We start from the raw sequence: 13,470 nt of genomic DNA on the forward strand, positions 1-13,470 counted from the left end.
AGATAGATAGATAGATAGATAGATAGATAGATAGATAGATAGATAGATAGATAGATAGATAGATAGATAGATAGATTTCATTTCAACAGAACCAGGTGGGTTTTAATAGTTCTATAGAAGGCTGTAATCATATGTTTCTTCTTTTTTTTATGCCTTAGCGTAGCCCTACATATATAACATGTTTTGTTTTATGCACAGATACAGGTGCTTTTAATAAGGTCTGAAAGCAACATCTAGACAGAATGCATCTAGGTCGATCTAAATGTTTCTAGACAATCTAATTAATCAGGGAAAGAAGAATCGCAATTCACCCATGCGTTACCAATTTAAATGACTGTAATAGACAAAATATATGCAAATGAAATGTACAGTTAGGAACGAGTAAAAATAAGCTGTGCTTTGATTTATTATTAGAAAAAAAAATAAAAAAATTAACCTAGCAAAAAGTTGATTGAAACTAAAGAACTTTGAAATATAGTCGTTTGCAGGAAAATCCCATCAACTGAGGTGTTCAGGTTAAATTTAAAGCAGCAGCTCGTTGTTTATTTTATTTCGTTGTTAAGGGTTTTTTCTTTTTATTTCTTACCTCTTTAAAGTTGGGTTGATAAAAACGTGGCGTGGAAAGCTCGGAGTGCCAAGTAGTGATGAAGGAGCCTGAAAGTTTCACTTTTCTGAAAGGAGGGAGTGAGAGAGTAAAAGGAAAACTACTCAAAAAATTACTGGAATATAGTCGTAAAAGTATGATAATAAAGTCATAAAATAAGGAGAAATAAGTTGTGTTTTATGACAACTCCTACAAGAAGCACTGTCTTTCCTAAAATGAGGAATGTTGAGCATTATGTGAAGTTATACTTTGGCTCTGGTTTGACAAAAAAGGAAATCTTTTAGCACCAGCATCAAATTGGACAGGGTGTAAAGTGGACCCAGGTTTCTGTATACCTCATATGCTGGTCGGAGCTCCAGGCTTTATTTCTGAAACGGGTTTTGGTAGGTATGGAGTACCAACTCTGCCATACTTAAAAAAAAATACATAAATAAATAAATACTCAATAAATAAATAAGCATACAATTAATTGCCTCCCAAATTACAATAAAAAAATAAATGAAGGTAGAAATTAAATTATACAGTTAGACATAAATGTATAAATGTCGTTTAATTAGCTTCTTTATTTATTCTCCTTCATAATAATTACCTTATTTATTTATTGTCCATTATAGTCTTCAACTTTTTTTTATTTATTACTCATTTTTTAAGTATTTATTTATGTGCATGTGGTAATATTTTTGTCTGTTTTATTCTTCCTTTGTATTTTTTTTACCCTATTTATTTCTTCAATGTTATTTATTATTNTTGAGCATTTATTTATTTCTGTATTTATTTTGAAATAAGGCAGAGTTGGTCCTCCATAGGATGAGGACTTCATTCTTGTAATATTACAACTTTATTCTCGTAATGTTACGACTTTATTCTTGTAATTTTACGACTTTATTCTCGAAATAGAAGAAAAAAAATCTCTAGCCTGGCCCTGATACTCCGTCATAGTTGATGTAAAGGAACAATTTCAATTTTAAAAAATTATTCTACAAGTGAAAAAATAGGTAGTCAACAGAGTTTTCAAAATATTTCCCACATGGAAAATGCAGAAAAGATGCAGGTGCCAGGTTATAGCAAGATTGCTCATTTCCACCTGTAGTCATTGGGCAGGTTGATGTTAAAACAAATACACAATGGCTTCGTTTTAAAACGGAAACAGTAAACCAGCATATATTATACAGGGATGACAATAAGTATTTGAACACCTCGCTATTTTGTAAGTTCTCCCACTTAGAAATCATGGAAGAGTCTGAGATTGTCAGCCATAGATGCATGTCCGACATAATCTAAAAATAAAATAAATCCAGAAATAATAATGTGTGATTTTTTTTAACTATATATATATATATATATATATATATATATATATATATATATATATATATATATATATGTGTGTGTGTATATCATGCAGCTTCAAATAAGCGTTTGAACAGCTGAGAAAATCAATGTTAATATTTGATAAAGTGTTGTATACAGTTTGATACAGTGTTAAACCTTTTTCAGCACTGGCATTACGTAAGCGCCTCACTGGGTAATGGGGCGCTTCCTGCATAGCCGCCATATTGGATGGGTCTCTCCTATCCAAAGCTTGCGGGAGTAAAAGTTTATGGAGCAACGCTGCCTGCAGTGATAACTACTGAACTTAGGTCATAAGGTGCAGATCACCAGAGGCGAAGCCAGAAATTTTTTATAAGGGTGGCCAAGCGACCAATGTAGACTGAGGGGGGGCCGAAAGTGGATCGGCACCAGAACCTTAAGGTCAACAAGAACCTCAAGGTCTACACTGTTCAAACAGGAAAATTAAAGAGCAAAACATCCATATTTTCTAAATAAAGACTAACTATGCTTTCAGACAGCCTTTGCTAACAAATAGATGCATATATTTAAACATCCGTAATTTGTAGATAAAAGGTATAGTGGATAAAACTGTTTCAGTTTTGAGTTCTTCTCCAATGTCATTACTTACCTACTTGTATCAATAAACATTCTGCATAAAATTAATATTTACAAGCACTAATACCTACATAAATGAATTATTTTATAAGTATTTATCATAATCGATGGTTATATTTATATATATATATTTATTTTTATTTTGTAATTCAGTAACCCATTCATAAAAAGTTTGTGTTACATTTTTTATTAATGGTGATTTACATACACAAATCTTATACTGCTGTTCCCAATATGTACTGTAATATTATTAATATTTAGAAACTCCAACTGCAAAATAATTTGGAAAAAAATTTGGACTCATGGCTGGTGTCATCCGTTTTTTGTTGTGCTGTAAGCAAATAAATAAAATCTTCCAAATAGTCTATTTCCAGCATAAAAGCTACATCAGATGATATCAATAGGAAACCATATTATGTGCAACCCACTGAAAAAAATAATGCTGCTATTTTTGGCATTAACTCAATCATATTTAGATACTTTAACACAATTGTTTCATGTTAGCAGGGTAGGACAAAAACAATTGTATTAAAGTAACTAAATATGATTAAGTAAATGCCAAATGCGGTTGCATTATTTTTCTTTTAGCGTATTTGCTCAGCCCAATGTTAAAAAGATCTCCACCTGGTAGTATAAACCTATCTGTAGATTTGGCCACGATCAAGATGTAAGGATAGAACTGGTTTGGTATTATTTGGCCCTGACCAGGTGACGGGGATAATTACTTTAGACTTAAACAACTTTTATTGTCGTTTTGTATACACAGAGTGCATACAAAATAAAATGTCCTTTTGTGCAGCTTTCATGACATTTCCATTCCTCAAAGTGTAGCAGTGATGAAATGTAAACAATGTGGGAGAAAAAAACATGGTGTAAAAACGCATTGATATGGAAGTTCAGTTCATTAAATATATAAATGGATCCAAATATGCAATATTTTGTGTTTGGTGTTATCAGTGTGATGCAGAGTCTGTGACTTGATTTAGTCACACTTCAGCTGTCTGATGGCAGTGGGGAAGAAGCTGTTTTGGAATTTGCTGGTCCTGCATTGGATGCTGCTGCAAAGCCTCTTCCCCGAGGGGCAGCAGGGAGAACTGTCCATGGTGGGGGTGTGAGGGGTCATTGATGATGTTACGGGCTTGGGACACGCAGCACTGGGATGAAATGTCTTTAATGGAGGGAAGAGGAGCCCTGATTATCCTCTCTGCAATTATGTTAAACTTTGTATAACTATGCTCCCAATATCATCATTTAATTAAAGTCAATTTCTTTCTTTATTTGTGTGAACACAACTGACTATCATCCAAAAATGAGTCACGGAGAGGAGAGCAAGGATCTGTTCGACGAGCTGAATCCAAGGAGGAGACATAAAGCTTTACGCAGTTAGGTATGTTTATTGTGCCTTTTTTTTGTGGAGCATTATACAATAGATAGACTTGCAGACTTAATAGGCTTTAAACTTGCAATCAAGAGAAACATTGGCACCCTGCTTTAGCCTCTCTCTGTATCAGACAAACAAAACAGAACTCTAAGCAGATCCAGGTGATATTCATTAGACAATCCATTTAAAATCAACATTGTAAAAAAAAAAAAAAAAAAAAAGCTAAATACTGGCTGATATAAGTTTAGAAAATAGGCTAAAATGTTTTTTTTTTACAGGCTAAAGCTAGAAATTTTAACTCAAAACATTTATGTATTAATGTTTCTCTATGTACAGTGGTCATGGCTCTCTACCAAGGACAACCACAACAGTATAAATGATCTTCAAGATGACAAATTAGTGTTCACTGCTTATTTCATGTTAGGGTCAGTTGCATAGAAGCGGGTATTTTTATAATTGTCTGATTTTACATTAGGCAGCTATGTTTCAATAAGCCTAACAAGAAGTAAAAAAGGACATTTTCATGTTAGCTGTTTGTTAATATCTTAAATTTTCTTTTTGCAGCTACACATTAAGCCTATAAAATAGACCAGCATCTAATTAAGGCTAAATAATATTAATCAAGGTTATTATTTTTTCTGCCTTCTTATCGTTATATATTTTAATTGTTAAACTTTTCATTTTTGTATCAAAATGATTCATTAAAAGAACTACAGTGATTAATTTATGAAATTTTCATCCCAATTCAGTTTGATAACATCTAAGTTTTTTATGTTTGTACGCTTTTAAACTTTTGGCAACACACCAGTGATGGAGGAAATACTCAACAGTAGTACTTGAGTAAAAATATACTCATAGTCAAATCTTACTCAACTACAAGTTAAAGTTATTCAGTCAAACATCTACTCAAATTATAGTATTGAAGTACACACTTTTGAGAACACTTAAGTATTCGGAATTACATGCATTTAAAATTGCTTAGGTATTAAAAAATACAAAATTAATGTTCTAATATCAGTACATTTCTGTAGGATTTTAAGAGTAATTTTAAAGAACCTTGAAACTTTCAGAAACCACCTGATGTATTGATTCAGAGAACCACTGCTAAAATTTCTACACCACCTGTAAAGAACTTCAGCATAAAAATGCAAGAAAAATAAGCACACAATTTTATTTTTTCTTATTTAAAGACAAATTAAAAATAAAACAGGGGAGTCCTGATTCTCCGAATAGAAGTTTATGGTTGAATCTATAAAGAAACTGCAACTCTGCTTTGAGAACTCATCCTACTGAACAACTTTGCCACATGGCAACAACTACAACCTTCATTTTTTTTTATTGTTTTTTGTCAGCCAGATACAGAAGAGAATCCATAATCTTGTTACTGTAACATGAATCAGAAAACATCTTGTGTGCACTTAGCAAATGTCCAGCCTTTTCTCTTTTTTTTGTCTTCCCTACACAAATAAACATAAAACAAGGTGATAACAATAATAATAAGAGTAATTTTAAAAAACAGTGCAGCAACAATGTAAATAAAAAGCCAGACTTACAACATATAGCATAAATCACAAACCAAGACAACACTAAAACACCCTAGAAAGTCCATTGTAGAAATCTTGTTCCTTTATGAAACTAAATATGAATAGAAGGAGACATCCTTACATGTCCAGTAATTGCCTTTATAACATTTATAAACAACAAATAATATCTGCCCTGAGTTTCTCATCTGTGGGATATCATGCAAATCCCTAAAACAGGGGTGTCCAGATTTATTCCTAAGACCTGCTATTTACATGTTGAAATTTCATTTTAAGAAAGAGAAATGGCAACAGTGGATTATAAAGCTAAGATGAGCCAAAAGGAACAAGGAACTTGCAGCTTCCTGGAAATGAAGTCAAGTAGAAAGTACAATATTTGACTTTGAAACGTAGTGGAGTGAAAGTTGTAGGTATTCCCCCAAAATATTACTCAGGTAAAGTAATGATACTCAAAAAAAGTGCTAAACTACAGTTATCAAGTAAATGTACTTTGTTACTTTCCTCCACTGCTCCACATGAAAACTGAGACCATAGGTCCTGTGCAGATATTTAATCTGCCAGCAGGGGGCAGCAGATTAGTTTTCAACGCTGCAACTGGGTCGTGGACATTAATAGGATTTTTGTTGTTGTTTGTTTTTGAGGGGGGGGGGGGGAGGTAATAAATATATTTCATGTTTGTGTTAAAAACAATTTTAACTGTGACTGAAGCTTAGACCTTATGGAATATTCAAAAACTTAAAGAGTCTTAAAAGAATTTTAACTTCCATCTCAGAAATGCTGCTGATTCATAACCAAAACACAAGGTTAGAATGTGAGATCACGAGATCATTTGCAATAACTGGTAGTTATTACTCAACTACTTTGGTTGATGTAGATGTTTATACATAAACACACACATACTCACATTCTTGTTTTTATGATTGGGGACATTTCATTGATTTGCATCATTTTATATGGCCTAACCCAGACCCTTACCCTAACTATTACCAACACATACCTAACCCTAACTATTACTAACACATACCTAACCCTAACTATTACTAACACATACCTAACCCTAACTATTACTAACACATACCTAAGCCTAGATATTATAGACACATACCTAACCCTAAACCTAACATGAACTGAATTCACACATTAGAAGAACTTTACCATGTACGGACAATGATATAAAATTCTATTGATCAGGTTTGTTCTGATGATACTAATTTATTTGATAAGAAGGGGGTTTACTGAAGGCCTTTTAGGCAGTCAATAAAAATTAAACTTTATATAAGATGCAGTGGACTTTCGGCAACATAGAACAATTAATAATGTTCTATGCTGATGGTGGGTAGAGTCTTTGTCTGTGTACTTTATAGAAAGTGAGGACATTTTGCTGCATTTTACTGGTAAAGTGAGGACATTTCTTTAATCCTCACATTGTTGGCTTAGGTTTAGGTCTAAGGTTTGATTTAGGTTTAGGATAAAGTGAGGTGTGTACCAGTAATGATTAGGTTTAGGGTAAGCGTCAGGGTTAGTGTATAAAGGGTAAAAAATGAATGGAAACCAGCACTCCTATTGAGTGGCACCAATTAAAGAAATCACGGAAATCACCATTTTCAGAACGGAACTTGAGACAGCAACAATGGCCACTCATTGATGCTTTGAGGAGGAATGAGCTACACTTGTATCTAATGGATTCAGTATTCTGGACGGAGAGTGCATCCGTGTTAAAGTACATCAAGAATAAAGCTTCAAGATTTAACATATTTGTGACAAACTGCATGGCTAAGATCATAAAATCTCATCAGGAGGATTGGAGATATGTAGACAAACTCTAACCCTGCAGATTCTGCTTCCCAAAGTGTCAAGGTGGAGAAGTTTTTCAAAGACCCAGTTTGGACAGACTGACGTGACTGATGTGACCAGACCCTGAGGAAGATTGTGGAGAAGGGCCGATTCCAGACTTTGGGGAACCTGCGGAAGCAGTGGACTGAGTCTGGAGTAGAAACATCCAGAGCCACCGTGCACAGGTGTGTGCAGGAAATTGGCTACAGGTGCCGCATTCCCCAGGTCAAGCCACTTTTGAACCAGAAACAGCGGCAGAGGCGCCTGACCTGGGCTACAGAGAAGCAGCACTGGACTGCTGCTCAGTTTTGCATGTCATTTGGAAATCAGGATGCCAGAGTCTGGAGGAAGACTGGGGAGAAGGAAATGTCAAAATGCGGGAGTTCCAGTGTCAATGCCAAAGTACCCACAGTCAGTGATGGTTTGGGGTGCCATGTCAGCTGCTGGTGTTGGTCCACTGTGTTTTATCAAGGGCAGGGTCAATGCAGCTAGCTATCAGGAGATTTTGGAGCTTGTCATGCTTCCATCTGCTGAAAACCTTTATGGAGATAAAGATTTAATTTTTCAGCACGACCTGGCACCTGCTCACAGTGCCAAAACCACTGCTAAATGGTTTACTGACCATGGTATTACTGTGCTCAACTAGCCTGCCAACTCTCCTGACCTGAACCCTATAGAGAATCTGTGGGATATTGTGAAGAGAAAGTTGAGAGACACAAGACCCAACACTGTGAATGAGCTAAAGGCTGCAATCAAAGCATCCTGGGCCTCCATGACACCTCAGCAGAGGCTGATTGCCTCCATGCCACGCCGCATTGAAGCAGTAATTCTGGCAAAAGGATCCCCCACCAAGTATTGAGTGCATAACTGTACATCATTATTTGAAGGTAGACTTTTTTGTATTAAGAACACTTTTATTTTATTGGTCAGATAATATATGCTAATTTATGTGAGATAGGAAATTTGGGTTTTCATGAGCTGTATGCCAAAATCATCCGTATTAAGACAATAAAAGACATAAAATATTTCAGTTAGTCATTCGATCTTTGAGAGAAGTACTCGATTCAACACTCTTAATCAACATGTTGACAACAAAGGCCTTCACACGGTGCTTTGTGAGGTCAAAGCCAAACCCGTAATGGTTAGGTTTAGGGTAAGGCTGCTGGTTAAGCTGTAGAAATGGGTTAGAAATGAATGGAAGTCAATGGAAAGGCCCCTTAAAGATAGAGATGTTGTAGGTAGCCCTAATTTTTATTACTTAATTCTGGGGAGTTTTCTACATTTCAGTATCCATCATATCAATATTCCTGCTTCTACACTCAGATGTTGTGAATGTCTGTTTAATAAACCATACAAACATCCAGGATCCAGCAGTCTATCAACAGCGTTATGTATAAACCCAAAGGACGTGACCATACCTATAATCTGCAATTTAAGGATTACCACTAGGAGGTTGCAACAATTTTTTACTTTCAACATACATATATCATGCAAATGTTACCTTTCAGAAAACTAATTCCTTAAAGCCTTCCAAAAACATTATGAAAAACCACAACTGTGGAAAATACAACATTAAAACTACTTGAACAATTCCATACACTAACTATGGCAGCTACATAATTGCATCCAAAAATATTTTCTTCATCGACATGTTTATTCATTTTTTTGTTGTGTATAATTAAACTGTTCAATGTATCATTTAGCACATAAGCAGTTTTAAAAACTCATGCAAACAGAAACCTCTTGTATAGCTTAAACTTTATGAACCCGAAAACCTAAGAATGATAAGGAGCTATGTGGTTTGTAGCAACAGCTGTTGCAGCTCTCCCCTTCCTGTCAGCCTTGGTAAAAACTTTGTGCTGGCTAATCTAGGTCATCTTACTAACCTCATTAACTAAAAGTAAGCTTTTCACTTATTGAAAGATTAAGGTTTGCACTAAATCAGCAAAACAAAAGAGAAGCAAAGGCCAACCAAACTATTTAAATAAAAATAGTTAACAATAATAGCTGGAGCTGCGATTTTTTTCCGCAAGGATCTGTCCCTGAGTTCCACGACACATCTTATTATTAGAGAAAAAGTAAACCCAAACTACTAAATATGATATTACATAATCATTTATGAGTTTAGGTGCAAATGCATGTCATTAGATGCAAATTAATTATCTCTAAAAGATCATTGTGTCATGATCTTGGCGCTGATGGCTGGCGTCATTGTGCATTCCATTCACCTATCTCTTCCCGGTTGCTCATCACTGTCAACATATTCTCATTATCAGTGTGTATGAAATCGTACGAAAAGTTATGCACACTATTTCGTATGTTTTGGACTTTTTTCCTCAAAAAAACACATCAGTGCGCATGCGCTGGCAGACAGAAAAAAAAAGTAGATCCGCGGACGGACGTAAAAATGGGAAAAACAATGCAATCGTCACTTATTCATGTCTCTAACTACGTTGCTTGCTGTTTTATATCTTAGGGTTAGGTGTAGGTGTAGGGTTAGGGCTAATTGTAATTTATATTCTATATTCGTGAATGGTGCGTCAGATGCGCATGCGACGAAAAAAACGTCCAAAACGTACGAAATTACGGTGCATAACTTTTCGTACGATTTCATAATGAGAATAGGTTGTCACTCTTCATCTGATCCACCTGTTTCCAAGCTCCTATTTATGCTGCCTGTTTTCCAGCCATCAGTGCCAGATTATTTGCGCTGTGTGTGAAAGAAACTCTNCACATCACGTAAAACTGGGAAAAACAGTGCAATCGTCACTTATTCATGTCTCTAACTACGCTGCTTGCTGTTTTATATCTTAGGGTTAGGTGTAGGGTTAGGGCTAATTGTAATTTATATTCTATATTCGTGAATGGTGCGTCAGATGCGCATGCGCATACGACGAAAAAAACGTCCAAAACGTAGGAAATTACGGTGCATAACTTTTCGTACGATTTCATACGCACTCATAATGAGAATAGGTTGTCACTGTTCATCTGATCCACCTGTTTCCAAGCTCCTATTTATGCTGCCTGTTTTCCAGCCATCAGTGCCAGATTATTTGCGCTGTGTGTGAAAGAAACTCTAGCGCTTCTGTGATATTCTGATTTTCTGCTACGTGATGTTTTTTTTTTTTTTTGCTTTGGTCCCTTTTTTGCTCTGTTAGCTTGATCTGTTTTGGACTGATTCCTGGATTCTACCTGCTTACCTTGGACCTGTCTCCTGACCTCAGCATGGATCCTCCTTCGCACTCTTTGGCTCTCTGATCTTCTGGCCTGGAATCCTGCTTCTGCTACAACTCTGGTTTTAGATTCCCCCCCAGTGGATACTTCTGCTCCTCCTCTGCTGGCTTCTGCTCATCAGTCTGCTGAGCTTCCCTCCTGGAACTCTGATGGCGTCTCCAGCCACATGCTGTAGAGAAACAATCCCTCTGGATTCTACTTCTTCCTCTTCTTTCTAATTGTCGTGGCCCGTTTGAGTTTTCAAAGTCACTAACCTAAGTCTCCACTTCTACAGGGGATCTGTTAGCTGTCTGCTTGTATTCTGGGTATCTGACTACCTGCAACAATGATGTTAATTTGAGATAGTCTAATTTAAACCCCCCTGCAGTTGGCAACACTTCGTAGAAAAGCACAGATTGCACAAACCACAAAGATAGTTTCTCAGATGCTTTCTTATCTTGCATAGGTTTGTGGGCGAACGTTAACTTTATCCAATATTACTTCATGCAGCGATGAAAACACTAAAAAAAGAAAGTGAATAACAAAAGAATCTTTTTAGAAACAATTTGCACACAATATCACATACCTTAATAAACATCTATCCATTTTCTAGCACGCTTATCCCGCGTGGGGTTGTGAGGGGTTCTGGTGCTTATCTCCAGCAGTCAATGGGCGAGAGGCGGGGAACACCCTGGACAGGTCGCCAGTCCATCGCAGGGCAACACAGAGACAAACAACCACACTCTCACACCTAAGGGGACTGTAGAGAAGCCAATTAACCTAACAGTAATGTTTTTGGACTGTGGGAGGAAGCCGGAGTACCTGGAGAGAACCCACGCATGCTCAGGGAGAACATGCAAACTCCATACAGAAAGACCCTGGGCTGGGAATCGAACCCAGAACCTTCTTGATGCAAGGCAGCAGTGCTGCCGAGAGCAACTCCATTTTAAAGACAAAAAAGATAAATGGTCCCATAAAGTTGTTTTAAAAGGAGAAAATAACTTATTTAAATATATCTTATTGTTAAAGTTAGTGAATTATTTAGATCTTTGAAGAGCGTCTGTGCGCTTTTTGTTTCCTGTGAGTCAGACACAATGAGTGAGGTTTGACAGACGTGATAAACGTGTGGTGTGTGCGTAAAGAGAGGAAGCTGAGCTGTAGTCGGATCAGTGTTCAGAGAGGCAGCAGACAGAGAGGATCATGTGGCGGAGCAGGTTTCCCTTCCCTTCATCACTCCTATCGATCCATCCCAGCTAAGGAATAATGTCTAACAACACCACGGAGCCTCAGGACTACCCTTGCGTGCGCTTCTATGTCTCCACCGTCTCCTTCTCGGTCCTCCTCTTCTTCAACCTCATCATCAACTGGACCATACTGCGGGAGCAGCGGCTGCGCAGCCAGGCGCGCTTCGTGCTGGTCTTCCACCTGCTGGTGTCCGCTCTGGTCCATCTGGGCATGAGCAGCTTCTTCTATTACCAGATCCACCGGAAAGCGCGGCCGAGCCGATCCGCGTGCCAGGTTTTGATCACCATCCTGATCAGCAGCGCCTCCAACATCCTGCTGACGCTCACCGCCATGGCGCTGGACCGCTTCGTGGCGGTCTGCTACCCGCTGCGCTACAGCTCCGCGTCCTGCGCCGCGTACTGGCCCTGGCTGCTGGGGGTGCTCACCTGGCTGCTGGCTCTGGTCATCCCGCTCAGCCTGCGGCCGCAGCCGGACCCCAAGAACCACGAAGGGTGCGACCGCGGGTACCTGAAAGGAGGCGAGGTGCACAAGGTGCTGTTCATCGCAGCGTGCACGGTGCTCATCCTCTACAGCTACATGCGGATCCTGGTGGAGGGACGGCGGCTCGGGATTTTAAACCGGCGGAACCGGGCCGGCTGCAGAACCATCGCCCTGCACGGCTCGCAGCTGGCCGTCTACCTCCTGCCCAACTTTGTCAACTTCGTGTTGTCGATGTTGTTCAGGAAAGAGCTTATTAAACAAGAGACCAAAGAGCTGTCAGCGGTGGTGATCTTTGCGTTCTTCTCAGTGGCGCAGTGCGTTGCGCCGGTTGTTTACGGTTTGCGCAAAGAGGAACTTTTGGAGCAGCTGAATCGGCGGTTCCCCTGCTGCTCCCGGTACCTGAAGGCTGTGCTCGGCCGAACTGTTAGGGCCAACTGGCCCCATACACCACCCGGAGGAAGGTATGTCCTGAAAATCTACACAGGGGACCTTCCCTCTAATTAAGTTTTAGTGGTTTACTAAATCTATAACGCAATTATTTTTTCAACTTAAACTTTTTTTTAAAACTGAATTTATAATAAAAAACAATATATGATTTTTTTTACAGTCAGTAAACATGTGCAGACATTGAAGGGGAGTTATAATTATTATTATTATTAATAATAGTTAAATATGACTAAAGAAAGTTATGTTTTTTATTTTCCATTACTATTTTAAATTGCTGTTAATTATTGAAAGGCGTTTTAGTTTAGTCTGGGGGGATAAAAGGCCATGCAATAGTTTGCAAACCATTTCCAGTTAAACACGTTTAAAACCCATTGCATAAGTTCTCTGTTCTGCAAGTTGTCGCTTTGGGATGTGAGGAAACCGTTTTCTCTGACTGGAAGGTGAGGCGTTATCTGTTGGTGGTTAAAGTTTGAATTCAGCTGCAAGTCTCTGTAACTTCCGGTGTTGGAGTTTTTTTAAAGTTTTTTTTGGGCTTGTTTTGTTTTTTTGTTTTTTGTGTCACTTGGGATTTCTTTTTCACAAACAATGGTTGGAAAATGTCCACTTGTTTGTTCTTTTTCCTATTAGTGGTTTGAGGAAGGATATTAGTGAAAAAATGTAGCTCTCTTGATGGGCTCTGCTTCCCCAAATCCTGATCTTGCCGCATTTCCATGGAAGCTGGCTCAGAGCTCGCCTGCCCTGTTGTGTGTTTCCTGGATGGGGCCGCCTTTTACAGCTGC

General features: G+C 38.0%; 1 protein-coding gene across 1 annotated transcript in view; it reads left to right on the top strand.

The window, feature by feature from the left end:
* Positions 1-11,500: 11,500 nt before the first annotated feature.
* The window catches only part of LOC107087743 (olfactory receptor 2A25-like), a 6,305-nt gene continuing 4,335 nt past the window's right edge, over positions 11,501-13,470 (top strand). The window contains exon 1 of the mRNA XM_015379476.1: positions 11,501-12,705. Within this exon, the coding sequence (XP_015234962.1) occupies positions 11,783-12,705 (923 nt within the window). The 5' untranslated portion in view covers positions 11,501-11,782. The remainder of the gene's footprint in view (positions 12,706-13,470) is intronic.

This window comes from Cyprinodon variegatus, unplaced genomic scaffold (genome assembly GCF_000732505.1).
Source record: "Cyprinodon variegatus isolate N-32 unplaced genomic scaffold, C_variegatus-1.0 Scaffold193, whole genome shotgun sequence".
Lineage (NCBI taxonomy): Eukaryota > Metazoa > Chordata > Actinopteri > Cyprinodontiformes > Cyprinodontidae > Cyprinodon > Cyprinodon variegatus.